Raw genomic sequence first — 18,098 nt, 5'->3', positions numbered from 1 at the left:
ATCTCCTGTGTTTTCATGCACAAACTGTCAACAGTATGAAACAGTCAGAAATGGCCTTTTTTTGATGAGTGAATATTTAACATTTTCCCTATTTCCACTTGATATGGGAGCCTGGGCTAATCCAATTTCTATTTGTAATCTCTGTGATATTGAACTGCAAAAGAGAGAGGGATTGTTCAGTGTTCAGCTGAATGGGTTGCTAATTGCCAGAAGGAAATAACAAGATATTGAGAGCATGGGGTAAAATTAAATCAGCCTTCTACTGCTTTTAGATATTGCAGGTATCTTGTTTATTACCAAAGTTGTGCGTAGGAGAGGAAGGAATTAGAGCTACAAATGTGCAGGTTTGGATATGTAACACATAACTGCCAGAGAATTAGTAAAGGAATAGTAAAGCAAGAAACCCCTGGACCCTGTTGCCATTGAAAAATTGTCTAAAAAACCTCCTCCCAAATGCAGTCCCAAGGCAGACAGCTTGCTCTGCCCACCAAAGAGCAGCTGGACATGTCTGCTGCTTGATGCTGGTGCCCTAAGCACATGTACCCAGAATAAAAAAATCTGATAAACTTGCAAGATTGGAGCTGCAAGCAAAGTCTACCATTTCCTTGAATGCCTCAGACACAACTCAAACACAAGTGGCTGGTTAGAATTAAATATCTCAGTCACTTTCATGGGTTTTAACTCAAGATCTTGGTATCTTTCCATTCCCTAGAACAGAAAACCAGTGATGCAGAATGGCCACGCACAATCCAAAAAATAATGTGCTGAGCCCCTTTCCCAGCTAGAAAAGTCTCTGATGCGATTGCTCTTCACTCCATTTGCACAGATAAACCCTCCCCAATCCTCGCACTCTGCAGTAAACACCAGCCTGCTTCTCCCAGAGCCAATCTGCCTCAGCACAAGACAGGCTCTCCCCGGGGACCTGGCAGAGAGCCTGCCTGGGAAAACACCTGGGAAATAGGATTAGAAATAGAAAAATGTTCTCAGATGTTAGTTCAAACAAGATTCTGTGCAGTTTTTCGGCTTTGTGCTTCTTACAGTGACCTTCCCACTGGGTGATTTGTTTTTAAAGCCCCTTTGGTGAGCCTGAGACGTTCTGTGTCTCCATCAGCACGCAGATGCTGAGCACCGGCCTTGGCACCAAGTATTTCTTCACTTAAATGAAAAATAGAGCACAGTGTAGTTTAAATGACATGTTTAGAGAAGAATAAGCTAGGACTCAAAAACATCTTCTACATAAACAAAATCCACCAAATGCCCATGCTCTTGAGAGCCAGAAATTAGAGCAAGACATGTAATTTTTGTGCAATCATTTTGTCCCTTTCTGAAGAGACAAGAACTGTCTCTTGAATCAGTTAATCAAAATCTTGGCTGATTAAACCATCCGTAGTTTATTTCCCAGGGAGTTAATTGAGAACATTCCATATTCAGAAATGAAGCTGGTTTCAATGGGCACAGCCATCTCTGTAGTGCAGGCTTCAGACAAACCCAGCACTCCACTGAATCAGGTTTGCAATGCAAATAGCCAAGATTAGGGAGGGGGAGGAAAAAAAAAACCCAGGAAAAATGTACTCAATCATAATCATCATTGTTCTTGCTCAAGAATTAGAAGCACTTTTTGTTCAAATTTGAGAGGATTGGACTGCAGAAACTCAGAGAAAAGCACAGACAGCAGAGCACTGCTCCTGGAGTGTCCCTGCACACAGGGGATTCTCTCAGAGGGAGATGCCTCACAGCAAAGGACACCACACCTGGGGTGGGTAGTGGGAAGGCAAAGCACCTCACAGTAGTACCTGGAGGGACTGTGGCATCCAAACAAAGCAGCACCAACAGACCTTTTCCACCAGAGGAAAAAAAGGACTGGAGCAGAAGGACAGCAGGCTGCTGTGCAGAAGGTACTGAGGGTGTCCAGGTCTGGAGCAGGACTGTGTGCTGGAAGGAGAGTGCTGAGAAACTCTTCTGCACCTTTGGGTATTGATGCATTCAAAGTAACAGAGAACCAAAATAATCTGTTGAAAGTATAAGACCCATTTTGAGGACTTCTGGCCCCACAAATGCCCTGATGATGTCAGTAAAAGCAGGGGCAGTGCAAAGCTCCCTCCCTGTCCTCACTGGCACTGTGGGTCCCTCAAAGTGCAGGAGCTGCTGGAAGCAGCACAGCTGTGTCGGCCTGACACGCTCTGCTCCGCTGTGGGACTAATTAGTGCAGGCAGAGAAGCTCATCAGGATCATTTCCTGCCCCTGAGGGGCCCTGCACCTGTCCCCCCAACTCTGGAACTGAACAGGTTGGGAGCTACCCTGACTACACCCTGCACCTCTGCACCCTGAAGTGACCCCAAATTACTGTGGTGTCCAGCACAGCTCCCTGTGGTACCTGAGCAGCTGAGGGGTCAGAGGAGGAAGGTGGATTCTCGTTCTTGAGAAGGATGTTGTTCAGCATCCCAAAGGCAGGTGACCAGTTTCCCCCTGCAATTACCCCTCTGGACCACACCCTGCCCCAGGGCAGAGCCTCCAAGGGTGGGAGGTGGCACTGCCAGTGCAGCACAGGCTGGAGAGCAAGAGAGGCTTCAGTTCTCCATTTGTCACAATCCTCTGGCAAAAGTGACAGCCTGGGGAAGCTGCAAAGGCTTCTGAGAAGCTTCTGTTAATTATCCTACGTGCGCACTCCAGCCTTTTCTAGTGTTTGCCACTGGAGAGAAGAGCTCATTTAGACCGGGGAGAGGGGGAGAATAAAGCCATTAAAAGAATAGCTGTAAGCCTAGAGAAGAGATAACAACTGACAGAGCAGCAGAATGCTAATGCCATGTCCTTGTCTCCTTGTGAATGGACCTGTACAGCTCATCTGAGCAGTCTTGCTCCAGTGAGCAGATCTCTCCCCAAAGGATTGTCCTCTGCAGCTATGAAAAATGCACGAGATAGAGAAGGAATTTCTAAAATCCCCTGCAAGGACTACACTTGTTCAGTTAACAGCCACATCTGACATCCCTGTGCTTTCCCAAGGGCTGAGAGGTGCTTCTGCCTTCCAAGGGGGTGCAGAGTGGGAGTTAGTGCCAGCCCAGGGAGCTGGCAGAAGATGGGAGCTGTGAGTCAGAGAAAGCAAGCTTTGTCCACTGTCACAGGAATACCTATAAAGGGTTTCATCTGTTCATTTGTGAACCTAAAACTTCTTTGACTTTACATCTGCAATGACTTTTTCCTTTTAAAATTGATACATCTTGTTAGAAAAAGTAAGAAAGTGTGTAGACAGCCCTGCAAATATAACTGGATTTCCAGGTAACCATTAATCCAATGTTTTCCAAAGCCCATTTCTACCATTAAACAAAAAGTACACATTTTGTTACGTGTGTCCATACATACATGCACATATATTGCACATTATTTGTGCTGTTCCAGTAGCTTTGATATGAATAGTAACATACAATTATCTCTCCAGTAATCTCCAGGCAGCTCCCCAAAGAGCACTGCTGAAGCCTCCTGAAATGCCAGCTAAAACCAGCAGTGTAGAACTACCCAGCAATGTCTTGTTCTTGCTCCCCAGCTGTAGCTGGGAGGAGAGGAGGGCAGGCAGTGTGAGCAACAGAGAGAAAAATGCTACTTTTTTGTTGTTTTTAAGTAACAGCAGCTTTATGAATACAATTTTGCCCAAAACTGCCGAGAGACGCACATGGCACATTTTGCATGTTCCTGTTGCCAGATGAATTATTTGGTGATGAAGGCATCTACAGCAGAGTTCTTGCATGGAGATACCTGGCAATAAAACCTGGGGTGAGTGTTTGAAGCCCAGCACCCCACACCATTAGTGCCCTAGAGACACTCCCAGGCATTCAAGAAGAATGGAAAAAACTCATTAACCCCTCTGGGTTATTTTGGAATCTCCCTTTCCAGTTCAACATCCTCCTAAGTGAAGCCTGCTGTCAGTGGGGTCTCTCTGGGCTCTCTGGGATAGAAGCACACACTCCTCCAGCCACTGCTGCTCAGGACTGACTCTCCAGAGCAGCACAGCTACTCCTTCACCCACAACCCACATCATCCTCCCACTCCTCTGACCAGCTTCTCTCTTTTCCACCGTCTCCCCAGCTAATCCCAGTCAAGAAACAGGTACAGACATTCATTTTATCTACTCCAGTAGGGCAGCTCTCTGATTCTAAAAATACTCCAGGAAATTGAATCAACATTTTGTAATTGTCTGGTAGCAGCAATTACTAATAATCAGCAGGAGCATATTTTTCTTCGTTTTCTACTCTTGCTGTAATGTAATCTCAATAGCAAACCTTGTTTTGCACACTAAACAAACACAATGGCCAATATGAGAAAAATGAGGAGATAAAGCAGAGTTTCAAAAATATTAAAAATAAATAAACTTTTATCAAATAGCAAAAACTGTAATTCAAACAGCCTTTGGGAAAGATAAAGTTAATATTGTTCCTATGTTCCCCTGTAAAATGGAAAAATGAAAGCTCCATGTCTCTTACTCAGTGGCAGCAGCACTCAAGATTGCAACCCCAGTGCCTGGAGGCAGCATCCCCCTGCCCGGGCTCCCACAGAGCTCCCAATTCCCTGTGAGGGTAACAAAAGGCACAGCAAGGGGAAAAGCACACATGACTTGGACTTGAAGGACTGTACTGGACACAAGAATGCAGTCAAGCAAACTTCTCAGTTCATAGTGAAAAACACTTTTGCAGAAGGAAGCCTGGCTCAGAATAGGTTTTCTGAAGACTGAGAGAGCTCTTGCAGATTAAAAACAAGGAATATTTTCCTTCCCCAACTTGATAAATTTGCTGTAGATGTCTATGCTTTCTAAATCAATAAACAAGTGCCAATTCATGCAAGGATTTAACTTGGAAGCGTAACCAGCTCGTTGCTTTCCTTCCAGCCAAGAACAGCAGATGCTCCACTGCTCTCTGCAAGCACCAGTCCCTAACAGGTATTGATGACTGTATCAAGCCAGCTTGGCTAAAGACAAATCCTCCTGAATTGTGGGAGCTCCTGTCACGCTTGGGAGCTGCTCAGCAAGGCTCCTTGCCAGCAGCACTGTTGCATGGCATTTACAAATGGCACATTTTCTCTCTGTCCAGTTTAGAAGATGTCCCTTACTAAGGCTGGGAGCAAGCTGCAAATTCCCTACAATCCCCAAGCAAAACCAGATTGCAATCCAATTTCCCATTTCAAGGAGACAGAAGAAACACAGCCACGCTCACCCCCACGTGCCCTGGATTGCACATGAACCATCTGCATCCTTCCAAAGGCCAGGTGGGCACTGATAAACTCAGGCAGTGCCATAAATTATTTCAGAGCAGAGGCAGGTGACAACCCAGGTCCCAGAATCTGATGAGAACCCATCTGGGAGCATCACCTGGAGCTCGATAAGTACACCCACAGAGCATGAGGCACCACCAATTCAGTGCCTGTGGAAGAAGAGCCTTTAGAAAGGATGGATCATTCCCAGATAGTTTTAGTAATAAGGTCACTAAACTTTCTTTGGTTCAGGGAAAGGTAAATATCAAGCTGGTCTTCAGTATTTTTGACCTTGGAATAAACTTTGGGGAGTACACACATTGGAAATACATTATTTTGAGAAACCTCTGATTAACTTTGCTCTTGGAAATTCTTCAGCAGTCCCTGTACTGTGTGGATGAGTTTTACAGCTGCTGCTTTGGTGCCAGTGCCCTCCAGCAGCACAATCACTGATTTCCAGGGGATCTTTTGGATGGGTGGCAAAAAATGCACCACTCACATGGGCAAAACTCCATCTCCCTGCTGCCAGAAGGCTTTATAATTAACCAGATTATTATTTTTAAATCTCTTGCTTCGAGACTTCTCATTTGAAATAGGATTCTCTTTTCTTCAGCTTTTTGGACAGATTTTTTCTCTCCAGAGGAATAGGAGTCACACTGGAATATGACTCAAAGCTGGTTTTCATTTGTATTTTCAAACAGACAAAACCACTCAGGCTTTTGGAGACAGATTCCTCTTGGAAAGGGAAACCCCACCAGTGGGTTGTGTCCTTTGTGCTGGTGCCCAGTGCTGCTGTTACCTGCTGGAAAACCATGGCTTTGGGCTGATCCCAAATACTGCTGGCACCAGACACTGTCAGGGGGCTCACAAACACCTCAGACCCCACCAAAGGCAAAGGCAGGCAGAGGGAGCACTGGGGGAGAGGCAGCAAAGACAGAGGGGGAAGGAAACATCAGCTGCTAATGAGTCTGTCAGCTTCATCTGAGAGCCTGGCACAGCCTGCAGACACTTGATGCTCAGGGAGAGCACTCAGGTGCCGTGTTCAGCTTCAACCTCGATGTTATGTCAGACTAAAGGCACACTTAGAGCCCTCCTCTGCCATCATTTTCCCCTGCTGCTGCTGTAGCCACGATGCTGACAGTGCAGGGCTGCTCCTGGGTCCAGCCCTCGCTGCCTTGGCCAGGTTTTGTGTGGCCAGAACAGCCACCTTGGGCTCTGGGGAGCAGAGAACAGGCAGAGCATCCACAAGAGGGGCTACAGGCCTTGGGAAGAACATCACCTTGAGGATAAAGGGGCTCGTTTCTGTAAGTGCTTGAACAGTCACCGCTTTCCAGGGGATTTTTTGGATTGGAAGTGAAGGAGGCATGGTCCAGGTGTGGGGATACAGAGACATCACAAAGAGACAGGATAGGTCTTACCTTAGAGAGATTCACTCTGCTGCCTTTTATAGCACAGCAAAGCTTTTAGATAAAGTGAAAAAGTTAAAAGAGGTATTTAAATGCCCACATTAAACTAAGCACTGCTTCAGATGCTGTAAAGGCCAGGTTGCACTACTGGAAATGGCCTGAAAAAACCACCAGGACAAAAGAAGTCATAATGGCTGTCAGGATGAGACACAAACCAAGCAGAAATGGAGATTTTGCTCAGTTTTGCAAAGCGAGTTGCACTGCTGCAGCCTGTGCAGAGGTGAAGCACTGCTGCTGCACACCCCTGCCATGATCCAAGTGCCCTGTGAGATGGAAGGGGGTCAGCACACAGAACTTACTTGGTGTTGTCTGAGTCAATGGTATGAAAGAGCTTCTCAAGTTCTTCTTCATTGAGTGTCCCATCAGAAAAGAAGGCCTGGAACTCCTCCAGGGACAGCTTCCCATCATCTGCAAACAGCAACACAGCTGCCATTAGGGAACAGCAAAGTGAGGGGGCAAGGCTGAAAATCAAGAGTTATTTACAAATTTAAAGATTCACACCAAAATTAGCTCCAACTGTTTCTGCAAAACTGGCCCTCAGCCACTGCAGAGCCCACAGGCCTCAGGGTGGGACCCTGCAGCTCTGGCTGAGGAAGATGCTCCTGGGTATGGATGCACTGGCCATTGGCAAAAATTTGGGATATAAACCCAAAGCATGGCTCAAACCCAAAGAGGAAAAACTGGCGAACCTCATCCTAAAACTGAATTACACTGAGGAAATTATGGAGTGTTTTGTCTACCCTACGTTCAAATGATGCAGGACAGTCATTAAGGGACATTTACTAGATGGGAAAAGAGCCTGGGCTGGAATTATAACAGACCCAGCAGTATCTTTTGACATCTCCACCCAGTTGCATCCTCTCCACCACAGTTCATCTCCCTGCTCTGGACAGAAATGTTACATGGAAGCTATTTCACTGATGTGGAAATCTGGTCATAGACTTTCTATGTTATTTTATATACTGGTCCCAGTGTTAATTTAATCCTGGGGCTCCTACAAATTCTTTAAATGACCACGAAGAAAAATAAATTATCAAATTCATATACAAGGGGCTAAAAGAAGGACCCTCACAAGTTTGACTGAAAAGGTGACAAAGGCATACATTTAACTGATAAATCTGGAGCCTTGCTCTGTGCTCTGTGGACAGGAATGGAGCTGGCTGTGAGAAATCTCCTGTGAAGTTCAGCAATAAAGCAACAGGAGAGAAACAAAATAAACTCTAAGAAACTTTAGTTTACCATTTCTGGTCCAAGATGCTGACACCACACTCTGGTGTGAGGGGAAAACTTCTCCAGGTCACATATTACTTAAAATATTTCCACTCATATCTACAGAAGAATCACAGACTGGAAATGCTGCCTAGTTTGTGGTAGGAAAATGTATCATTTATTATTTAATCAAATCAATAATAAACCCCATTGTTTCTTTCTCAGGAAATGATGCTAGAGGACAAAATTAGCCAACTCTCCACACACGCATCAATATTTCTTCCCCAAAGTAAGCCTGCTGCTCCTGAAACCTACCTGCATTGCTAAATGCTAACCCAGTTTCCCTTGCCTGGCATAGACAAATTTAGAACAGTGATAAACTGAGTCTAAGATTCCCATTTAATTGGCAATTATGAAAGGAGCACAGCAGGAGAACAGTCTACAGCAGCACTGGGTGAAGAGGGCACCATTTCCAGAGCACCACAATGGCTCATTGAGGACAGAGAGGGTCCAGCTGCCTTTATTGTTTTTCTGCATTCCTTGCCCAGACCGTGCCCTTTTTGCAGGAGGCAGGGTGCAGAATACCAATGCACAGCTCAGAAGATGGGTCCCAAATCTGCTATTTCTGATTACAGACCACTAAAGCACCTGTACTTCAGCAAGAACCTATTGCTTGAAGCCCCTCAGCAGTGTCACCTGGAGGTTCAGCCAGTGGTGACATCCTGTCCCTGAAGGAGTTAAAAAGACTGTCCAGAGCAGGAGCCCCATCCACCTCCACCTCTCCATATTGCACAACTGGATAAGAAGCTTTTCCCCCTCTGCTCCTGTTTATGCAGTATCCTAGCCAAGATCAAGGTTTGGCTTCTTCTGATCCTGACTGGCAATGAATGCACATCTTCAAGCACTGAGATCAAAAGGATGACAGCATTTCAATCCCACAAGGGCTAAACAATTCTTTATATATGGAACACTTTACCTGCAAACCATAAATCAGTGCTTGTTCACCTTCAAACTGTCCTTCCACACAGAGGGCAGCAAAAATAAATTCCCAGGGAAGTCACATAAATCAACTTACTGGGAAAGAGAAACTGTAAAGTGAAGTGGATTTTTTTTTTTTTTTCAGGAGAGTACTTTGATCTGAATTAACAGTTTGCTTAACTCTGAAAAACACAAATGTTTGAAGCAAAAAATCCACACTCTTTATCTAGTTTACATCTTATAACTTCTTTAATTTTACTCTTGTTTGATTTGTTTTGCTCTGGGTTTTTGAGTTTTTTTCTTTTTAGTAACGTGCTTCAGGATGCATTTTTGCTGCAGCCTCTGAAATATCTGTGTTTAAAATCTGTGCCAAAGCACTCCCTGATTCCTATCTCAGAGTCTCCAGAGAGAACAGGTAGACAGATACCAACTACCATGACAGGTCAGATCACTGGAAACCAACATGCACTGAATTTTTGTTGGCATTTAACAGCCTGAAGTAATGAAATAACAGGATGATTTAAGGATCTACAGGAAGAAGGAGGTGACAGTGAATTTTATTTATTTTTTATTGTCTGGAGACACCAGAGAACAGAAAGTATTCTGACCCTACAGAATTTGAATGCAAGTTCCAATTTTATTTGCAAGCAGTGCTCAGGACTTCTGTCTCTCCCTCAGCTACCAGCACCAGTCAGCTTAAAGCTGATGGTTATTTAATATAAACTGGAATACTTGTCTGCAAACACACAAAGCAAAAGCCTTCCTGAGTAACGAGATAATCCTTGAGCTGCATATCTATAATTGTGGAACAGCCTGAGAGCCTGGGTTTGTAGAGCCCAGCAGGCAAAGATGCCTTTAGGGAACTTCAGGGTGATAAGAGGAAGCAGACTGGGCTGGGATTTGCCAATTCAAAATTAAACTGTTAGAAAACCCCGGGTGAGGAGGATTGACCACAGTGGCACCGACACCAGGTCCCCAGGCTGGCAGCTGCTGTGATAAGCAAGAGCTGATGGGACACTGTGGTCCAGGAGGAGCCTTATCAGGACACTCCCGGCTTTTACTGGCAGCAGAAGTGTCTATACTCAGTAGAGAATGGAAAAGACTTCCAGAAAGCAGCTTTTTTGCAGAAAGCTGCTGGGTTCAAGAGGTACAAATTCTCCAGAGGGACAGGCAGAGCCTCAGCTGGTTCAGCCTCACCCAAGCCCTGCTCTGTAGAGCTGCTCTGGGATCTTCCAGCCCTTGGGAGCTACTTTCGACAGGAAGCATAATGGAAAAATTGAGATCCTTGATTTAATCTTACTAAACCAAATAAAGTTTCCATAATTTTTAAGATTTAGAGATCTCAAAGAGATCTAAAGATCTTAAGATCTAGAGATCTAGATGTACACAAATATTTGTGACTTTTTATCTGGGTAACTATACTAAAGGCAGGGAACCTATTTTCACTGACTCCCTCCCTCCCCTTTAAGCCCAGCACTTGCAGTTAACACCTAGCTGCCAGCAAGGACATGTGTCACTAACTAGAAATTGCCTCCCTTGCACTGATCGGCTGAGAAAAGAGATAATCAGGCCACAGCTATCCTGCCATCATTTCTTCCTGAGAGAGCAATCTTCATTTTACCCTAGCTTTTCAAAATAATTCAGTCACAGGCAAAGACCAAAGCAGATTACCAGCCCAACAGAGTTATCAAAGTTAAAACTAACTGAAGAGAGAAGGACATCAGAGAGAGCATCAGAAAGCCCCAGCTGGGATGTTATTGTATCTCCATTTGCCATCATGAAAAGGTGAGGAGTCCAGAAGTGGCTTTTATACCTTCTAACTCACAAAATCAAGCTGTTCTCTCTGCTAACACAGCCCAGGGAAAAAATCAAACTGAGATCATAAATTGTCCAAAGTATAGGAAATCTGACGGCCGAGTTTCTGGAAATTCACTCAGTGATACAAATGGCTTAAAGAAGCTACAAAATAAGGTCACTGTTCTGAGCCTGAGTTTGCTAAATCTGTTTCCAATTACATGAGGTTGAGACTGCTCATATATTTTCCAGATATATTATGAATATATTTCATAGCTATTATTATTACTGTACTTCATTACTTACTTTTATTACTCTGTGAGTTCTAAAATGCTCTAAGCTCCGCTTACTTGCAAGTGCCCAACAGCTATGGGTAAGTAAATTGGATTTTATTGGGGCCTGTGAATAAAAGTGATAACTCTATTTTTTTTCTTCTTTCCTGGGGGTATGCATGTGTGGATACATGAGCCAGCAAGAGCAGGGATGGATTCCACCCTGAACCCTTCATCCAGCCCCCTCGGAAGCCAAGAGGAGCGACTTTATTCATTTGAACAAAGGGGAATATGGGCTTGAGCTTTCCATCCTGGGATGTTAGGGAAAATTACCTCCAGGCCCACAGATCTGATCTGTGAGGACCCTTTCCACTGGGCAAAGAAGGGCTGTGTCCTCTGCGTCACCCAGCCTGGTCTGAAAAATGTTCTGCAGCCCCTCACCAGTGACTCAGGTACATAGCAGCCAGAAAAAAAAATTATCCACCCACTCCAATTGCAGCCTCCCAGTGTTCTGTTGGGGGCAATTGCATTTAGTTGGAAGCAGGGCTGGTGATTCACCTCCAGACCTGGCTGAAGGAGCCACAGGAGCTCGGCAGGAGCAGCACAGCTCACGTTTGGGTGGCTCTGCACAAGGACGGTGCTGTTGCCACTGGAACACAGCTCCTGCAAGTGCCTTTGTTAATGAGATGTAACACACATCATTACCAGGAAATTACTACAATTACAGTAATTTTCTAGTGAAAGAAATTTACAGAATGACTCCAAAAATTTGAAACTTAACTAATGCCCAGCACAGCTGTTTTCACAAGGGTCAGTACCACACCAAGCAATCTGCACAGACAACCTGAGAGAGAGACTGATGTTTCCATATAGTGAATAATCCCCGTTTGAAGCACTCCTGTGCATTTCTAGTGCCAGCTGGGAATGCTAGTGGGACCTCCGGGGTGATGCTGGCACAGCAATGCAAAGGCTGGCACAGAAGGCAGTTTCACATACAAAGCGAGGGATTGAACCTCAGGATCTGGGGTTTTGCTCACTCAACTCATTGCAAAACACTTGATGAATGTGTGCTGGGCACGATCCCCTCCTTTGCCTCCTTGCCATGAGCACAGTTTTGAGGTGGTGTCTTCCACCTCCTGCCAGTGACCCCCAACAGCTCCAGAGCCCCCAGCGCTCCTCGCTCCGAGGCAGGCTGGGCACACACACCAAAGCTCACTGGCAAATGCCACCTGCAGATCTCTTTCAGCTTCACCATCTAATTTGTGCCATGTGTTAATGAAAACCTTTGGGATTTTAATCTTCCCAGGATGTCTTTCCTTCCTGTGCCTGGATGAGGCCTTGGAGGAACGTTGGAGGCACAAAGCAGATGAAAGAATATCCCTTGAGAAGTCAACCAGTTCCCCTCTCTAGTCATTCACCCCAGGAATAAAGATCATCTCTTCTTTGGGAATTTGGTTAACTTTTGTCTTCATCAAAGCACAGACTTCATCAAACAATATTTAGCCAATTTTACACTTCTCCTTTCTTTTCTGCAGCATAGGATGAAGTTCTGTGATACAACTGAAATTGGGACGTACCCAAAATCTGTGAATGACACCTGATAGAAGGACTGAGGATCCTTTTTGTGACTGGATTATCCTTTTCATTTCCATCAAAATAGGGGAAAAGTGACTTTCATTTCAAAATTACCACATCAGTCAGTATAAGATATTGAAGAATAACTTAAAGCCTGATTCTTGTTTAGGGTGATGGGTAATGCTTCATACAGCAAGCAGACAATGGCTGGGAATGTTCCTTGTAGGACTTGGACTGGAGAAAAATGGGATTTCCATTGTAGTCAGAAAACTGCACCTCATTCCCATCAGAAATAGCCTGGGCATTAAGAAGTGTCCATTAGCATGCCAGAATTTTCCCCAAGCTGCTCAGCTTTTATCATGAAATCAAGCCTTTTGTCATTCTAGAGTTAGAAGTAATTTTGAAATTATTTTTAATGGCAGCTAGAGGCAGTTATCAAATGTAAGCTGGTAGGTAGGGAGACAGGCAGGACTGATATAACACATTTCCCCTCACTATCTTTTGTGAAGACTACTTTTTTCCCACATAATTCTCACCCTGCTGTAATGACCTGATTTAAATGTGTGTGTGTGTGAGGGGGTGGTGGTTTCTGTGCTCACCCACTGTATTGAACTTGGAATTTTTATCACAGGTATCTAGGAATGCCTTCCAAAGAAATTCCTAGTTATTTATAAATTAAGTGCTGGAATTAGATTTCTCCAGGGTGTAAATAGCCTGGCTAAGCTCAATGCAACTGCTGCTTAATAGAAGTTATAGCAAAAATCACCCAAACAGAAAAAGATTTGGACAGAAATGCCTGTAGTCCACAAAGCTTTCTCCAGCCACCATTTTCCTCCAGAAAACAGGAGATAACCTGGTTCAGTTTTCCTCTCACAATCCAAGATATTTGCTCTCAGTTTAAAAAGAAAATGAATGTCAATAGCTGATTTCAATGCATTTGCTTCACATCTGTGGCAGCACAAGGAAAGCACTGAGTCAGCCCCTCCACGTGCTGCAGCTCCTTAGTAATTAATGGGAAGTGCAGGTGATCTGAGCCCTGGGACCCTGTGTGCATGAACACACTGCTCTGGCTCAGGGCAGAGCACTGGGAAAACACTCAGGAAAGGAAACCAGAGCTTGCAGTAAGCAACCACCTGGCACAGAATTCATTTTGAGAGGCAATATGTGAATTCTCAATGGGTTCCTTGAGCTCCAGACAAGAGGGGCTGGAGGGAGGTGCCCTGGCTGGCTGTGCACCAAGGGAATTTACTGCTCAGTGTCACAGCCCAGACCTCTGGGCTATATGCCATAAACATACACTATCAAATAAATAAATAAATAGTGCCCTGGCTTTGGTTAGGATAGAGTTAATTGTCTTCCTGAAGGCTGGTACAGTGCTGTGCTTTGGATTTAGTATGAGAATAATACTGATAACACACTGCTGTTCTGGAGGTTGCTGAAGGGACTGGGGACATACCTTCACCTCTGTTCCTTCACTCTCCCCATCAGCAAATCTCTGTTCCCAAGCTGTTGCAGCCATCAGCAGACCCAGCTTAGCTCCAGACATACAACTGCCACTGCCTCTCAGTTATTTTTCATCTTAGTTGACCTGAGACTGCCTTTTTATATTGGGTGCTATTAAATGGATCACTGACTTTGAACAACCATAGCTTTTTAGCACCTTTGATTTATTTACCCATTTAAAGTCTCTGCCCTGTGAGTTCCACGAGCACAGGCCAGCACAGCAAAGCAGCAGGCTCCTGTGCAGAGCTTGCAGCCTCCTGACCCAAACAGCCTCATTCCCTCTCCCAAAGGCTTTGGTTCTTCTCACATCCAAACACCTGCCTTGCTCTCTCCATTGCTGCTCAGTCTCACCTCCTCTCTGTTATCCTGAACATCCACTTCCTTCTTCATTAAAGTGCCTTCAGTATCTCCCCTCCCCACACTGCCCACCTTCTTTTTTTATTTGAACTCTGAGGTGTAACATGTGGCATTGTAGACACAGCTATACAAAATTAGAATTTCTGTTTTAGGGGAGATTGTACAGAGAGAAGTGAATCAACCTTTGATCTCTACCACTTGATCCCCAAAATTTCTGTTTATTGTCCAGGCAGCCCTGTTGCAGACCCTTCTTCTGTCACCTTCCTGAAACAGTTGTGCAGATTGGATTTTAGGAGAAATTTCTTTACTAAAAGGGGGGCCAAGCGTTGGAACAGACTGTCCAGGAAAGTTTTGGGATCACCATCTATGAAGGTATTTAAAAGACTTGCAGGTGTGGCACTTGGGGACTCACTGATAGACTCCAAGGGCACTCTATGATCTTAGAGGGCTTTTCCAACCTTAATCATTCTGTGATTTAAAAAACATCAGCAAACCTCCTCTACCAATCCCCCGTCAAAGCCATGAGTTACTAGCAGCCTCTCTAAATATTTGATCTAAAGTGAAAATGAAACACAAAGACAGCACAGCTTGCTGTTAATACAAGATTACTCTGTGCTTCAACCATCCCAAAGCAGTAAATCCTGAATTCAAAACATCCTCCTTGCATTTAAGGCAAAATTCTTACAAGGAGACCTTGCTAAAAGAGAGCAGAACCTGTCTCCTGCAGTGCCCTGAAAACAACTATTCTGGACAGGAATTACTACAGACAATGAAAAATACAATAAGATAAATAGTAGCAGGAAAAACTGATATTTGGATACTTATACTGAATTATTAAATAGCAGAGCTGCTATTTTCCTATGCAAAAAATAGTTAATTTTTATGCATCAGCAAACTGCAGTGTGATACATAATTCCCTGCAAGGTTAAGCATTTCTTTGTGTGCAGAATAGAGGTGGCCTGGGAATCACAGAGAAATATTTAAATCTGCTCCTGTGCCTTGCCACATCAAAGCAGAGCAATGGGTTTATTTGGGAGGCTTTTTTGCAATTCCCCGCTCGCACATCAGAAGCTACACATGGTTTCATGCTGTTGCAAGGCTCTTACTCCTGCCATGCCATGGTGATCCTCCAGGTGCATCCCACTGGATGAAATTTCTGCTGAGAGGCAGAAGTCTTGGAGTGATGGGCAGAGATGTAAAACCACTGCAGCACTTGTGTGCTCTCCTTCAGGTCTCCTACAAGAACAGTATGGGATCTGGGGGAGATCATGCCTTTCTCAACTCCAAGTGACCTTCACATATCTGAAGAAAAAGCCTCTGAGGAGCTTCCATGAGTAACAGATGTTCCCTCTGCCCAGGCTGGCTGAGGACAGGTCACACACACACACCAGTGCCTCGCCTGCAGCAGCAAGGAGGGAAACCCGAGCTTCTCTATAGGGACGAGTCAAAACATCACTATCAGGTTATTCCTCTTATCAGGTCACTTCCCATCCCTGGAAGTGTTCAGTGCAAGTCTGGATGGGGCTGTGAGTAGCCTGGTCTAGTGGAAGGTGTCATTGCCCATGCCAGGGGATTTGAACTAGGTGAGCTTTAAGGTATCTGCCAACCCATCCATCCCTGATTCTATGATTTACTTTCTTTCCATCTTGAGGTGGGCAGCCAAAAGCTTCATTTCACTGGAAATGAGCCCCTGAAGCTACAGCTTCCTGCTGCACCCAGACAGACCAGGAGAGGACAACTGATATTCTCAGGAAATTGCTGGAACAGCCACAGCAAGGGCACAGCTGCTCTCGCGCTGGAGCAGGGGTCGGATGTTCTGTGTGTCCCACTGAGTTTAAGGATCAGCTCAGTGCCTTGGCAGCAGCAAACCCAGACCATGGGGCTCACACAGCTCTCAGACTCCTTGAAAAGCAGCAGTGGATGCATGACCATGGCAAACAGGAGAGAGAGAAGGAAGAACATTTCAGATAGCAAGTGCTTCATCTTAAGACACGTGGGGAAACACCATTACTTACTGACAGTAACCTCATACATTCTTAGAACACACTGGAGCCTATACAGGGCCCCTACACTGTCCCCTGCTAAATTAATGTCCCCACTTCTGACTGAGGACAGCCCAGAACCAAGCTTTTGAAAGGCAATATATGTAGTTCTGTGCTGTGCCCGAGTGGGAATGTGCTAGCTGAAACATTTGTGAACTATCAGCTCCAGGCAGATTGCCAGCTCCAAAGTTTTCAAACTTTATCATTAAAATTTGGCAGAAACATCAAAAGAAAAAGTAAACCTGGAATGATTGATCAGGAAACTTCAATCAAGCCGAAGCAGAAGCCAACACTCCCAACTCCAGCACACCCCAGCTCTGCAACAGCCTGTTAAATCCAGATTTCTTGGAAAGCTCAGAAACAGGCACCAAACAGCCCTAATTCCCCTCTGTTCCTCATTAACCAGCCTTCTCACTTGCTTTCTTTAACGTGCAGATAGATGAATATTTCAGAGGGCCAAGGCAGGGTTTGCACTATTTTCAGCTCATTATACCGAGCACTCAGCTTCAAAATGAAGAGGCAAGTGTTTGAGCAAAAGAGGAAAAACTTATGAAAATGCATGGTGTTACCTCTCAGAAGTGTGGTCCTGGTGTGGCCAGGGCATGGCAGGGAGAGACCCTCCCTGGGGCTGAGGCTGTTCTTGGCTGGGCTTGCAGCACCACTCTGGATCTGGGCAAAGCCTGGTGACGCTGCCAGAGGCTGCCCTGTGAGCAGCTCAGCTGGGATCACTGCTGCCAGCTCCATGGGATCTGTTTGGGGATCACTGCTGCCAGCTCCATGGGATCTGCTCATGGGGATCACTGCTGCCAGCTCCATGGGATCTGCTCGTGGGGATCACTGCTGCCAGCTCCATGGGATCTGCTCATGGGGATCACTGCTGCCAGCTCCATGGGATCTGTTTGGGGATCACTGCTGCCAGCTCCATGGGATCTGCTCATGGGGATCACTGCTGCCAGCTCCATGGGATCTGTTTGTGGGGATCACTGCTGCCAGCTCCATGGGATCTGTTCATGGGGATCACTGCTGCCAGCTCCATGGGATCTGTTCATGGGGATCACTGCTGCCAGCTCCATGGGATCTGTTTGTGGGGATCACTGCTGCCAGCTCCATGGGATCTGTTTGGGGATCACTGCTGCCAGCTCCATGGGATCTGTTTGTGGGGATCACTGCTGCCAGCTCCATGGGATCTGTTTGTGGGGATCACTGCTGCCAGCTCCATGGGATCTGTTTGGGGATCACTGCTGCCAGCTCCATGGGATCTGTTTGGGGATCACTGCTGCCAGCTCCATGGGATCTGTTTGGGGATCACTGCTGCCAGCTCCATGGGATCTGCTCATGGGGATCACTGCTGCCAGCTCCATGGGATCTGCTCATGGGGATCACTGCTGCCAGCTCCATGGGATCTGTTCATGGGGATCACTGCTGCCAGCTCCATGGGATCTGTTTGTGGGGATCACTGCTGCCAGCTCCATGGGATCTGCTCATGGGGATCACTGCTGCCAGCTCCATGGGATCTGTTTGGGGATCACTGCTGCCAGCTCCATGGGATCTGCTCATGGGGATCACTGCTGCCAGCTCCATGGGATCTGTTCATGGGGATCACTGCTGCCAGCTCCATGGGATCTGTTTGGGGATCACTGCTGCCAGCTCCATGGGATCTGCTCGTG

General features: G+C 45.7%; 1 protein-coding gene across 1 annotated transcript in view; it reads right to left on the bottom strand.

The window, feature by feature from the left end:
• Positions 1–18,098, bottom strand: part of NECAB2 (N-terminal EF-hand calcium binding protein 2) — a 71,481-nt gene that overhangs the window by 26,800 nt on the left and 26,583 nt on the right. Inside the window, exon 3 of the mRNA XM_058846266.1 lies at positions 7,001–7,109. Coding sequence (XP_058702249.1) covers positions 7,001–7,109 — 109 coding nt within the window. The remainder of the gene's footprint in view (positions 1–7,000; positions 7,110–18,098) is intronic.

The sequence above is a fragment of the Poecile atricapillus genome, chromosome 10 (assembly GCF_030490865.1).
Source record: "Poecile atricapillus isolate bPoeAtr1 chromosome 10, bPoeAtr1.hap1, whole genome shotgun sequence".
NCBI lineage: Eukaryota > Metazoa > Chordata > Aves > Passeriformes > Paridae > Poecile > Poecile atricapillus.
The sequence above is the reverse complement of the archived record's forward strand: the minus strand, read 5'-3'. Positions and strand labels throughout refer to the sequence as shown.